This window comes from Hylobates moloch, unplaced genomic scaffold, assembly GCF_009828535.3.
Source record: "Hylobates moloch isolate HMO894 unplaced genomic scaffold, HMol_V3 SCAFFOLD_1, whole genome shotgun sequence".
Taxonomy (NCBI): domain Eukaryota; kingdom Metazoa; phylum Chordata; class Mammalia; order Primates; family Hylobatidae; genus Hylobates; species Hylobates moloch.
This window is the reverse complement of record NW_026652276.1, coordinates 77,471,048-77,485,827: the sequence shown is the minus strand read 5'-3', so window position 1 is coordinate 77,485,827 and position 14,780 is coordinate 77,471,048. Positions and strand designations below refer to the sequence as shown.

Below are 14,780 nucleotides of genomic sequence, written 5' to 3'. Positions count from 1 at the left end.
TCTCACATTCAATTTCACAAAGAGCATTTGGAAGACACTGGCCATGTAACAGAGAAACTGAAAGCTAGAGTCATTATTCCATTGCTTTCCAAATTCCAAAAACAGCACAAAGCCTTTTCCAGAAGGGCATGTGCTCCGGACCTTAGTCAAACATCTACTTTCAAAGTTTCCATAAAGACTCTGAAAAGGAGGCAATCCTGCTATAAACACGGTGTAAATAATAATATGCCAGTACCATTTAATTCTATTCTGCTGGTGAAGAAAAAAGAAAAAGAAATCAGATTTTCTTCAATGACTAATAATGTTGTTTTATTCTAAATCTAAAAATTTGGTGCTGAATAAAAATTGCATAAATCACCATGGACTGTATCTTTGTTACTATTTTCCATTGATAATTTTATTTCTGATTTTTTTGCATTCTGCAACGAATTCTCAATTATCCCTAAGGAAAATAAGAGTATGCATAAATTAAACCTAGAGACAACCCCAAACTAATTAGATATTCCTTGTCACCAGAAGCCTTGAAAACTGCCCAATATTTATGAACTCTTTACATTTCCTTCAAGATTTCCCTCCCAGAACCCGCACTCTGGCTGAGATTCCAGTAAGCAATGGAGAAAGTTGAGTGAACAGAATAAAATAAAAGCTCATTACGCCACAAATCTACAATAATCTTGGGAGATGCCCTTTACTCCTCGCAAAACTAAAATTAATAATTAATAACTGAAAATAGTAAATTTTCCAAGTCTCTTTTTTGCCTGGTCAGTTTTGGGTAGAACATTTAGGGAGAAATTAACATAAATCATCGACATTTCAAATAAAAAATGGGTACACTAGGCCAATTACTTAATGATCAAGATATACAGAATTTTCACCCCATATATCATGATGCTTTCCTTTTTTAAGTTACAATGATCACTATGGTTTTGCAGACATAACTTTTCCTAACCTACATGAAAATCCAAGATATGTGTTGCCCAAATGCATACAGACTACGGCCCTTCATCTCCAAACCTCAGGATCACCCTATTCTTTTTTTTTTTCTTTTTTGTTTCTTTCTTTCTTTCTTTCTTTCTTTTTTTTTTTTGCAGAACCTTTCCCCCAAAACATGAAAGCAAACATTTTCATCTAGAGCACATGAATTGGATAGGCTGAAAATTGTATTCATAGATCTGAATATAATAATCTGAAAATGGCAGTACTATCAGAAAAAAACCCTGTGAGGCTTATTTTGGTAATACAATTTACTTATAAAGGCTGAATCAACAATAAAAAGTTGTGGTCTTATTTTAATGAAATAAAAGCAGAGAAACAAAAAAATGCATGCCCTCCTACATCCCTGACTATATTGAACCATAAACATTTCTATCATGTTTTAAAATAGATATTATAAATCCTATAGAGCATGCAATTGGTTTTAAAAGGCTAAAGACTAAATTAGAAAACTCATTAGCAGAATTAAATCTGATGTTGGGATTGCCCATCTCGCCTGACCATGCTGTGATGTGTCACACGATTCAGCAGAGAGCAGCTGGGCAAGTCTAGCACTTCCTTGCCATGGCAGGGGAAGGAACATAGCTGAGTAGCATGCAGGCCAGTCAAAATTCATTTAGAACGTGATTGTACATGTACAACTTGCTTGGATAACCTGGGTAAAAGTGGTGGCACGAGCCTCTGGCTGGTTAAAAAACACCAGAGCTGCATTCTTGATGGCTCCAGCTTGATTTTACTCCTGTGAGAAGTAAGAATGGTAAGCAGTGAAGGTCACAGTATGATATTGCTAGATTGTGTTTGGAATTCAACTTCAAATATGATTGTTAAAAGCATTTATTCTATATCCTTCACTTAGGAAAACAAACCAATAATCTTTTAAGAATTAAATTGTAAAAATTCATAGTTATATAAATATTTCAAGAAATTATGATTATGAGAACTTAAAAAATATAAAAACAAATTCTACGTTAGACCTTCTCAAAAAGATTCGTATAATTCCAAGTTTTTGCAAGATTAAAAAAATCACTACTTTGAAATCCATGCCTTCAATTTCCTGAACTTTTTTCATGCAAAAGTTTATATTTGCTTCCATACCAGCCTATTTATGTTAGTGGTATTCGTATATACAGATATAATATATATACACACATATATAACATATATAACAGCAATTCCTATGTTTATCTCTAAAAACTTCTAGGGATAATTTCTCTTTAGCTTCACTAGTCAGGTATCCTTTATTATGAAAATGAACAGAAGAAATACAGTAACTAGAGTTTCCAAATACCATCTAAATTAATGATTAATTTACTGTCTCCTCTTCAAGCAGACATTTCATGCAAGTTTTTTAGTGAAAAATGTATAACTGGTGGGTTTAACTTATATGAGTGCTCACTTTATTAGCAAAGAGGAAGGATATTCTGTGCTCTGCAAAGTAGAGTTCAATGTTCTCTTGCTACTTGTGTCAAAAACCTAAGAAACATGAACCAAAATGTCACTTTATGGATATGTTATTTTAAATGTGTTCATGTGTGTGTGATAGCTATTAAAAAGGAATAACCCAGCCAATATAAGTGTGCACCTGAAGCATGCTAGCAGCTTTTGGAAATTTCAAATCAAAAATGCACTTTGCTAGAATTCATCTAATCTGCTCTGTAATATTAGAACATGCTGGTATTGGCTTTTTATTTTAAAAACTGTCTACTTTTTATCTTGTGTGGGAGCATATATGAGAGTTGCCCTATTACTTTTTTGGTGGGTTTTTAAAGTATTCATTTTACCAAATCATTCATATAAAATTTATTGTTGAATTTAATATTACTGTGCAAGATAACTTGAAATTTTATTCTGGCTTTATAAAAATGTATACCTTTATATTTATTTAGTGATTTTCCCACTAACATATTTATATATTTTAAATAATTTCTTTACATTTTGTAATTGAATTCTATGTATTCAAAATTTGGCTTGAAAGAGGAGGATAAAGTAGTTATTTAAATCACCCCATAAGACACTTTTGTTCAGGTAAGAAATGTTTTCCAGGTACATAACAAAGGAGAGATTTATATCTTGTTATTCTAAATTTATGATGTTTAAGCCATTAAAAAGGCACGATAATGAGCAGTCATTTGAAATATCTGTGGTCATTATGAAATTTTAAAAATACTTTGGAAACCAACTGTTCGGTAGGAGGAAGTTAAGATATTTACTTTTCATAAATCTGATGTCAAAAAATTCTATGGTATTAATCTAGAAAAAGTTTTTCTATCTTTTAGCTTTTCTACCTCTTTTGACCCCAAGTTTTTATGCTACTTTGTCTCTAGTTTTCTCTTTTTTCTTTCACTTTATAATTACTTATTTGATGAGCTCCTCCATTTTCAGGGAGTCAGGTAATTATAAAATCTGCATTATCAAACATTGTACCTTATTTTTAAACCCTGACCTCTAACTCAGACTCTGTTTCCCAACACTGACACTTCTCATTCAGTTATATTCCAATTGAACTCCTTTTCCAACATAAACTGGATAGCCCTTTTTAAAGGCCATTTCAGAAAGTGGCATTGCTGTTTTTCCATTTTCCCAGATTCTTTAGTAGGTTTGTCAAGTTGTCAATGAGTCTCAATTCTCATTATTTATTGCCCTAGCTGAGAATTTTATCACCTCATTGCTATCGAATGATTATCACCATATTCCCCAAGATAATCTTTCTTATCTTTCACTCTAAACTGTTTTACTCTTTGATATCAAATGAATGTTCTTAAAATACCACTTTCCAATTGCCTTCCCCTGCTTCAGAACGGAAAATAGCTCCCTATTAACTTTGAACTCTTTGGCTTACTTTAAAACTTTATAATCTGAAACTACCTCACACATTCAAACATATTTTCCACTATATATTCAACCAACACTTAGCTCATGTAGATTATCACTGCCTGATAATCTGCAATGATAACCCTAAACTCTCTTTAATACCAAGCTCACTGTCAGCTCCAGCTTTCCTTTAGTAAGCTTCATTTTGCTTTCTGTTAATCTATATTTGACCCAAATTTTGAGGCCTATTTCAATTTTATCTCTTCCATTTAGCAATTATTCTTGCTCTCCTCAATACCTATAGCCTTATATGCAACCTGACAGGATTAAACTTTTTTTTTTTTTTTTTTTTTGAGGCAGAGTCTTGCTCTGTCACCCAGGCTGCAGTGCAGTGGCGCGATCTCTGCTCACTGCAAGCTCCGCCTCCTGGGTTCACGCCATTCTCCCCCCTCAGCCTCTCGAGTAGCTGGGACTACAGGTGCCCGCCACCGCACCCAGCGAATTTTTTTGTTTTTTGTTTTTTGTTTTAGTAGAGACAGGGTTTCACCGTACTAGCCAGGATGGTCTCGATCTCCTGACCTCGTGATCTGCTCGCCGCAGCCTCCCGAAGTGCTGGGATTACAGACGTGAGCCACCGCGCCCGGCCAGGATTAAACTTTTTAATAGGTCTTTAATGATTTCATGAGTTCATGTTATCTTACTCAAATATGTCGAGATTTCCTTGAAGGAGAGTTTTGTTATAGAGCTCTCCTTCACCCCTAGTATCCAGCAGATTGCTGAATTCACAAAAAGTGCTCAGTAAGTTCTTGTTGACTGGTATTTCTTCTTACATAAATTCATGCCAGGTGATGGGAAATAAAATTAGAGTTGAATTCTTAGTTTGTCAGAATGAGCAACATAAATTAGAGTTGAACTCACTTAGCAGACTTTAAATGGAATTTAGAGAAAAAATATCGCTACTTAATTTTGTATGTATTTTACCTTTTTCAAAATATTTTCCAACGTATTATTATACTATCTTTCAGCAACTCTAAAATACCTGAAAATAGTCAGGAAGCTATGAGTTGTAAGACTGTCAGCTACCTATTACAAGGATTTCAGGTCAAGTTTTGTTGACACACTTATTTAAAAAAAAAGAGTTCCAAAATATGCTCACGAAATCGGACATTGTTGGTTTGGTTCCCACTGTGTCAACATTATACCCTCAAGCTAGAACATGTCTTTGATAACTCCATCTGTGCTAGACTTACTTCGTACTCTTATATATTACATGTCTATACATAAATAATAGTAAAGAATTTTAATCCTCTTTTCCACAACACAGGATTGAAGAATTAATACCATTACTACTATGATAGAAACTTAAGAATACTAATCATGCAGTAGGAATAATTTCCTTCCTTCCTTCCTTCCTTCCTTCCTTCCTTCCTTCCTTCCTTCCTTCCTTCCTTCCTTCCTTCCTTCCCTTTCTTTCTTTCTTCCCTTCCTTTCTTTCTTTCTCTCTTTTCTTTTCTTTCTTTCCCTTTTTTCTTTCTTTCCTTCTTTCTTTCTCTTTCCCTTTCTTTCCCCTTCCTTCCTCCCTCCCTCCCTCCTCCCTCCCTCCCTTCCTTCCTTCCTTCCTTTTTTCTCTTTCCTAGTAATACAACAGTAAGAGCAGGTTTATTAATCTACAAAGTAACTATAGCCCTCAAGTGAAGCTTTTTAAAGTAGTTCTTAGTATTTTCAAGTTACTCTGGAAGACTATAGATTTGCTCATCCTTGACTGGGCAAAATATAATCAGTCCTACTTGTACTTTCCTAATGTGTATAACACTTTCATAAATGAAACACTATCATAGTGAATAAGACTTTCAGAGGTTAACAAAAGTACATAAAGTTTTCATATAAAAATCATAGCAAAACCTAATATAGAGAGTAAGGAGATGACGAAAATAAGTTATTTTTTAAAGAACATAATATAGTTGAGAGTGTAATGTACTAAATAACATCTCTTTTTTGGAAGGCTAGTTTTTATTTTTTGAGATAGGGTCTTGCTTTGTCACTCAGGGTTGAGTAGAATGATGTGATCATGGCTCACTGCAGCCTCTACCTCCTGGGCTCAAGCAATCCTCCCACCTCAGCCTCCTTTATAGCTGGGACTACAGGCATGTGCCACCATGCCCAGTGAATTTTCGTATTTTTTTGTAGAGAGGAGAGTTTGCCATCTTGCCCAGGCTGGCCTCGAATTCCTGGGCTCAAGTGATCTGCCTCCTTGGCCTCCCAAGGTGCTGGGATTACAGGCATGAGCCACCATGCCCGGCCTAAAAGGCCACATTTTTAAACCACGTTTTCAAATGATCAAGAAAATGAATATACCGAATACTCAGAAAGGTTTAATTTCCTGTGAAAAGTTGGAATCTTTAGAAATACATTTCCCAATAAAGAGTATCTTGTGATTTTCCAACATCACTATATACATATGACTTTCAATATTACTTTTTGATAATGCATATAAGCACAATGAAAATAGTAAATAACTGTAGTACATGGTTATCATAGGAAACGGAACAAAAAATTTAAAAGCATTCTTACCTCTTTGCTTTCTTCTAGTTCTGACTCACTGCTGAACTCTTCAGTATTTAAATTTTCAAAGTCAGACTCTCCAACAGCAATTGGCACTGTTACGGTGAGGCTGGGGTTGTTTATGAATGACATATAATCATTTTCATCGATTACGTATTTTTCAACACTGCTTCCGGTACCTACACCACTGGTTGTTCCATTCCCATCTCTAAGATAATTAAGCTCTTTGCTTATTTCAATTCCAGTATTATTGGACATGCAGCTGTCTATCTTATTGCCTTCATGGATTTCTATAACTTTTGGCTTTCTAAAAAAGGCTTTTTGGAAACACTCCCGTATCTTATTTTTCACATAATCGATTCCCTTTTGCATTCTTCCTACTGCAATCTGCAGATTATTCATTTCATTATCATCATCAGTAGCAGCAAGGTTGTCTGAGCTAAATGAACTCAACAGTAAGGCCAGAAAGAGGTTCAGAACCTAAAAGAAAAAAAGAAAAATATCTATTTTAATATTGAAATATGCATTTAAATAACAGCCTAAAAAGGGAACTCATAGATCTTTGCTAAAATTATTTCAACAAATGTTTATTGAATGCTTACTATATTTCAGATGCCATGTCTAAGTCGCACACTCTTTAAAGGACCTAATATCCTGCTCTAAGGGCAAAATGATAAAACAAGCACCTGTTCTTTTTTTCCTATTGGGAGGGACAATAGGAAAGCAGAGCTTCTAAGATTTAAATGGTGTCTACTCAGGTTTGCCAGTGAAAAGACAAAATCCCACCCTCAAGGATTCTGCCAATGAGAGAGAGAGAGAGAGAGAAAAAAAGATACTTTCATCTTAATCATTTTACCTTACTTCATCTTACCATATTTTTCCTAGGGAATTTCTAGCTTCGTGTATATAAAGAATGAACTTATTTATTTAATAGCCTGATGATATGTGCCAAATGATGTACTTGAAATACAAATTCCTTTGGCCCAATGGCCACAAACTTTTATAACAGCAGAAATTTCTAAGTGCAAATTATATATGACTTAACACGTTTCCCATCAAATACACTTTGAAATTTATGTGTTCAAATAGCTCAACAGATGGAGAGAAATCTAAAAGTATGCCAGGGTTTAGGCTAGACCCACATAACTTACTTTTCTTTTTCTTTCTTTCTTTGTGTGTATGTGTGTGTGTGTAGAAAGTATGAGGCAATTTTAACTCTCAGAATATTACGGGATACGAAAAAGTTACCCAGCCAACTGATAAGTTATGGTTAATGCAGGAATAATTCACTATTTCTGATGTAAAAGAAAATTTATAATAATATTTTTAGCCTGAAATGTAGTTAGTTATTGAGTTTCAGAGTATGTTACACTATAGGAAGACATGCAAGGCAAAAGCCCCAGTTTGTTTCCTTATTTCTGTATCAGATTTTTTTAGAATCTAGAGCTCCCTGATTTACTATTCTGGAGAAAAAATTGCATGTTGGTAGGTATCCCAGTAGCATTCTTCTGAACAAGTTTATCTGAAATGTATCCCTCAAAGGAAAGGCCCAATATGATGGCATAAAGAAGTGCTTTGCCCACACATGACTGAGAAATTTAAGCATTAAACACATAAATATATAAACTATGTTTTTACATTAGTGATTTTAAGTCACAGTTAAAAGTAAGTCCTTTGAGTCTGGACAATGTCCATACATATGAATAATTTAAACTGTAATAATTGGTTTTCCTTTAGTAATGCAAATTCAGGGAAGAAAACATTTTGTCCTCTTCCAAGTTACTTGGATAATTACAATGCATAGCTAAAATATAATGGTCTACTTCATTGAAATGTGTCTTCAAAATTTGGTACTATGCAACCTATGTCTCTGAGTAAGCAAACTACATGAATTATGAACATGCAAAGAGCAATTTGATTATAGAATAGATAGTTGTCTTTTTAGATTTAGTAGAGGTCATTTTCTTATCAAAACAATATTAAGATACAATTCTTAGTGATAAAAATTTACTTTCTTTGAAGAAGAAAGAAAGGAAAATCTAATATTTATGCCCCCCAGGCATTCATAAATACACCTGACTTAATCTTTACATTAAAGATATGATTTCAGTTTTGTTATTCCAATGTCATAAAAAATGGGAAACCAGAGCCCAGGAGAAGTTAAATAACTTGCTCATTCTCAGAGTACTAATAGGGGGATTTCAGTCTAGGCCACTTACTATAAACCAGAGATATGTTTACCACATCTGGCCACCTTCCTAGCTACTGTCTGCTCTTGTTCTAATTTATGAGCATTTGTAATACATACGTACCACAAGGTTTCCAATGACCATGACCAACATGAAAACAATAAGGCACATGGTTTGGCCAGCGACCTCCATACAGTCCCACATGGTCTCTATCCACTCTCCACACAGCACGCGGAACACAATCAGGAAGGAGTGGAAGAAGTCGTTCATGTGCCACCGTGGGAGTGTACAGTCATCATTGATCTTGCAGACACATTCTTTGTAGCTCTTACCAAAGAGCTGCATGCCGACCACAGCAAAAATGAAGACGATGATGGCCAACACCAAGGTGAGGTTTCCTAGAGCCCCCACAGAATTGCCAATGATCTTAATTAGCATATTTAGTGTGGGCCAGGATTTTGCCAACTTGAAAACTCTAAGCTGTAATCAAGTGAGAAGATGCTCTTAGTAGTAATCATAATATAATTTTAGATATTATTTTATTAGTATGTGGTATCATAGAACCACATGTGGTAGATGTAAAAACTCAAAATATACTGAACTAATTCAATTTCAAATCCAGAAAAAATAGTGTTAACAATATTAGGATTGTAAATCTGGTCATAATATAATTTAAGTGCAAAAATTAAAATAAAACATTTCAAAAATAATAAATAAAACATTTCTGATTCATCAAAAGATATGCCCATGTAAACAAATTGTTATTTTGATTAGAGACATTTTTAAATTAGCAAACTAATGTTGTCTTCAGGTTTTATTTTAGAGAGTAAAAGGAAATATTAAAAGTATAAATCATATACTTTTATAGGCCAATATAAAATAAAAGTAAAATAACCTAAATAATGTGATAAAAATGTACAGAAAAAAATTGAAAAAATACACATTTTGCTTAATTTTCAATACATTTTACTTATTTCTCAATAAAATTTTGTGATAATTCAAAAAGTTTTTTATACAATTATTTAAGATACTGATAACATCAAATATTTTCACACACGTTGCTTTAAAACAGTCCCCATTCCTAGAAGGAGGGTTAATAAAAAGCTAAAATTAACCGGGGCCTAAAATTTTTATTTGCATATCTTTACAGACTGTAAGGCTAAAAAAACTTCATAAACTTAAAACACAGTTTTAGAAAGTACTTGTAGGTTTTCTAATGTGCCCTACATACCTAATTATTATAAAGTATTTCAAACGCTTTCATCATTCTTAGAAAACGGTTTATACTTAGCTTTAAAGAGGATGTTTATATGTTTTCTTAGAATGTCATATATTGATGTAAATTTAAAATTAAAATTAATTATTATATAAATATACATTGATTCAATTTCAAAATAAATGTTGTGCCAATGAGCAACAGGGATATATATAAATAGATACCAGTCTGAATGATCGCAGTACAGACAATCCCTCTACATTTGACAGACCAAGCTCCATTAAACTGAGGCTGACAATGATTCCATCAAAGATATTCCAGCCCTCTTGGAAATAGTAATAAGGATCCATGGCAATGATCTTGAGAACCATTTCTGCTGTGAAAATCCCAGTGAAGACCTAAAAAATAGAGATCAGCACTACTTCAAGAGCACTGAAAAACACTGATGCTACATGAATTTATAAAGAAGAACATTAACAGTCAGGAATAAAAATATCTAAAATTTAAAGTGAGAGAATGTGACAAATCAATTCAAGTCTAGCTTTTTTTTTAATTTTCATTTTTTATTTTTATTATTATTTTTTGAGACAGAGTCTCCCTCTGTTACCCAGATTGGAGTACAGTGGCGTGATCTTGGCTCACTGGTTCAAGTGATTCTCCTGCCTCAGCCTCCCAGATAGCTGGGATTACAGGCGTGGGCTACCTACCATGCCCAGCTAATTTTTGTAATTTCTGTAGAGACAGGGTTTCACAACATGTTGGCCAGGCCAATTTCGAACTCCTGACCTCAAGTGATCCGCCCGCCTCAGCCTCCCAAAGTACTGAGATTACAAGCATGAGCCAACACACCCAATAATGTCTAGCCTTTTTTTTTTTTTTTTTCCCTCTAGGGGAGTATTTTATTAAGTAGAGTGGTATTATTTAATGAGTCTTCTGGATTTCCAAGAAAAACACTAATTTTAAAACATTTCATGGTCTACATTTTAAATCTGGTATTGAATAATAGCTACTGAATTATTGCCCTTGTTGGTACACTACATTTCTAACGTAATCACAACCAAATTTATTTCTGGGTAGTATCGCATCAGGAACAAATCCACATATTACTGGAAGTTATTGAAAATTAATTTCGTAAAAACCATATTTTGTTTTTGATTTTGTGTTTTCTAAGGGACACCATCTTATTTCTATAATTTTATAAACATTCCTGAAACAAGAGTAAGTTTGCCACAAATTGTTTATAATAACGATCTCTGGATGTATGCCTCAGAATTAAGGTTAATGGATTAGTAGAGCAAGAAACTGCAGATTTAATTGAAACCAGCAGGAGAAAATACTCAGTATGCATATATATGTAATTGAGATTAATAAATCACTTGAGTGGCTAGATAAATGTGTATTTGACAATAGAAAGAAAAACAATGAAACAAACACAACTTTTTTTTAACTCAAAATAATAGGCTGAGAGACACAGGACATGAAGAATTATGTAATTACTCCTGCAGAAAATCTTTTAAAGCAATTCTCTTAATTTGCTATAGTTACAAGTTGCAGTTTATGACTGTAAAGTCAAGCTTAGCATTTATCCAGATAAATCAGCCTTTATCTTGAAGGAATTCTGTCAAAATAACAGTATAACAATTATTTGGTTCCACTTAAAAGAAATCTTGATCCACCCTTATGAATATATAAATGCAGCTAACACTTCATTTTTTCCAATCACAGATGGGAAATACCCATCACAGAAAAAAACAGCCTAATGGTAGTCATCCATTCACTCAAATAGAAATAAAATGTGTTTTAAGCAAGCCTAGTGCATGAAAATCCAGGTATATGGTGAAATGCCCGTTGAAAAATATATTTTTCATTTTATAGAATAACGCATCAAAGATTTGTTTTTCAAATAGTGAGTTTGCCTGGTAAGTGTAAAATAAGTTCTAACTACACAAATTTTATTTCTTGTATAAAACTTTTAGAAGCAGCTATTATTTAAAATAGGCACTCTGATGATAGAAATATATTATTTAAAGTGAGCTAGAACCATCCAAGTAAATAATCTACAAATATCTCTTTCTATAGAAAATCATAAGGTGATCTTTTCAGCTCTTCTAAAATGACTGGATCTCATGCCTTTAAAAACATATACCCTAAATTTACGCTTATCTAAAAATGTAATCCCGCCATAAAACTTTTCATAAAAATAATATTTTTATTACAACCAGCAATCCAAAATGACAGCTATATCTCTGTAAATGTTTTCAGTTAAGGCCCTAAAAATCAATGGGATTGTTTTTGGTACATTTTAATCTAGTTTCAGCATTGTCAGGTAAGTTGGAAATGTTTGTTATGATGAAGATGTTGTCTAACCTACTATGATTGATAGGCTATTTTTTGCTGATTGAATCCCTATGATGGGTGCAAGCATTTTATAATGATTAAAAAACAAAATAAAAAAAAATACTCCACAAAAATACAGAGCACCTTAGTGAAACTTAATTGAGATTCAAGGTCTCTTGATACTCAAATTTGATTAATCTCATCAACAAGGAAGTGATGTAATTTTTATGTACTGCAGAAACAGAATGCAAAATGGGGCATATTGATCTAAGTTAAGATGGAAAATTCCACAATTCAATGTCCTCATGTAGAATATAAGGCAGTATGCAATAATTTGAGCAGTAATAAACTAGTACATAGATATTCTAAATTTATTTTAATGAGCAAATTATAAGCTCTCCACAAAATATTCTGTGTAATCATCTATGAGCTATAATATAGTCCTAAGTCAGCTAAGCACCCATGACAGAAATTCTTTCTTTCTCTCTCACATGCTCTCTCTCTGCATATATATTAAATATATGTATTACTTTCATATGTATAAATATTTATGATAAAGGTTGTTATGGGTAGGAAATTCTATGGGTACATATTCTATGAACAAATGCTTTGTAAGTTATGCAATGCATAATTGATATGTTAATCATTATAGTAAGGAGGTATCAACCAATAGAGACAGTCAGTTTACATATTCTCCTATTTTTATGGTTAGAAATAAATAACTCAAGTGTGTTCCCTATAATTTATGCTCTCTATCTTGACAAATGTTGTTTCCCCAACACTAACCTGAACTTATAGATGGTTCTATCACAATCTACCAGGCATCAGTCTCCCATTCCACTTTCCCACCTCATTATTTCAGTTACTACACATAAAGTCATAGAATTGTAGAACTGGGACATACATAAAAAGTCATTTAGTCCAACACACTCATTGTTTATACGTGTGTTGAGAAAATAGACTCAAGGATCTAAGTGACTTTTCAAAACCACACAGATATTTACCATGAACACTTTGACTAGGACCTAGATTTGATGCTTTTGTCTAGTGCTTTTTCATTCAATCATCTTATAATCCAGCCTCTCTTATCTTGTGTTTCCATACTCAACTGCTTCAGCATTGGAATTCTATATTTCCTGCTTCACTCTGGCAAATTTCCAAAATCTTCCTTCACCTGTTCAACTTCCCTAACTGTCCAATATCCTGGGAAAAATACAAGAACTACACCAGAAATATTTTCCATCATTATTTCAAAGAAAGGTCTAAAAGGTTAATAGCATATATATGAGGAAGGAAACTGTTTATTGAGCACATGCTAGATGCCAGGCACAGTCTAGGTGCTTTCACATTACCTCATGTGGCCTTCACAACAACTCTGCACGAAGGGTATTATTACATTCATTTCAATAATAGAAAACAAAGACTCAGATTGTTTATCAGACTTGTCCAGAGGCCATTTCACTAGTAAGCACTAGGCAACTAAGGTCAAAATCACTTCCACTCGACTGCAAATCCTGTGCTCTTTTGCAAAATCATGCTACCTGAAGCAGCCTTTTTGGGTAGGTATCAACCAGTGGGTTATTTATTGAGTGACTACCATGTAAACACTGAGAGAGGCAACAGAAAAATGGGACACGGCCTTTGCCAAAGATGAAGAAAATCTCAAGAATATGGTGAGTGTTCTACTGAGTCAAATAATGCAGATAATTTGAGGTCACTTATTAGGGCACACAATTATCCAATTATCCACCAGCATTTCCTTTCCCCCTTCTGTTGGCAATTGCTCCTTCATGCATGATTCCTCAGGACTGCCATGTTTTCAACATGATCCCACCCTCTGCCAAGGCTGATTAAATCAGAGGTGAGCATGTGACGCAAATTATGCCTAAGTTCTATCAAGAGAGTCTTTGGAATGAGACTCAAAGAGAGATTCATACTTTTCAGTGTAGAGGTTGTAAGACGGAAAATCAGTGAGCTCTTACTGAACATTTGCTGACCTAAAGACAAATGATGCAGTGAACTCGCGGGCCATATCTAAGCCCTTGATGAAAACTGTTCCTGAAGTCAGACTGCAATACTGCCCTTTACTTAGTTTGTTAGTCTACCTTTTCCCTCCATTCCAGTTTTCCCACTACCCCTTGCCGCAAGTTTGTTTGAGTTAGTACAGACAAAGCTCTTGATTAATAATATATGTAAACCCTTTTCTTACTTGTTCACCCATTTTGATCAGGACACACAGACACAGATGAATGCTCAGTAATTTGAACCAGGGTATGGCTAAATCACAAATGCAAATTTAGCAACTATTTGTTTTCTTGTATGATTATCACTGAAGCTTTTTATTAGGTAGTTAACTTGAAACAATGATGTTCTTTTTTTTCATATACATCAATCTTTGGGTCATCCCTTCAATGGACATGATTTTTTTAGAGGCTGTGTGGGTTAAAACCACATGTTTGTGGAGCCGGGGTTAGATCTCCTGGTTTATCTGGACCCACATTTCCAGCAAGAACAACTGTAAAGATTTTGAGACGTTTACAACTGGTAAGACACCATGATCAGTCAGCACAGACATTGGCCTAAACAATCAGCATTCATACCAGTTGAGTTTTAGGCTGTATCTCTGAGATTCCCTGTAATATTCCTTGGATATTTCTTTCTATGAGGAAAGA

At 33.9% G+C, this 14,780-nt stretch overlaps 1 protein-coding gene across 2 annotated transcripts in view; it reads right to left on the bottom strand.

Annotated features, from left to right (window-relative positions):
• LOC116810729 (sodium channel protein type 3 subunit alpha) overlaps positions 1 to 14,780 on the bottom strand; it is a 114,796-nt gene that overhangs the window by 34,265 nt on the left and 65,751 nt on the right. For both annotated transcript variants that reach the window (XM_032755547.2, XM_032755546.2), the window contains 3 exons: positions 9,996 to 10,169; positions 8,679 to 9,035; positions 6,376 to 6,846 (listed from right to left, as the gene is read on the bottom strand). In XM_032755547.2, the coding sequence (XP_032611438.1) occupies positions 6,376 to 6,846; positions 8,679 to 9,035; positions 9,996 to 10,169 (1,002 nt within the window). The remainder of the gene's footprint in view (positions 1 to 6,375; positions 6,847 to 8,678; positions 9,036 to 9,995; positions 10,170 to 14,780) is intronic.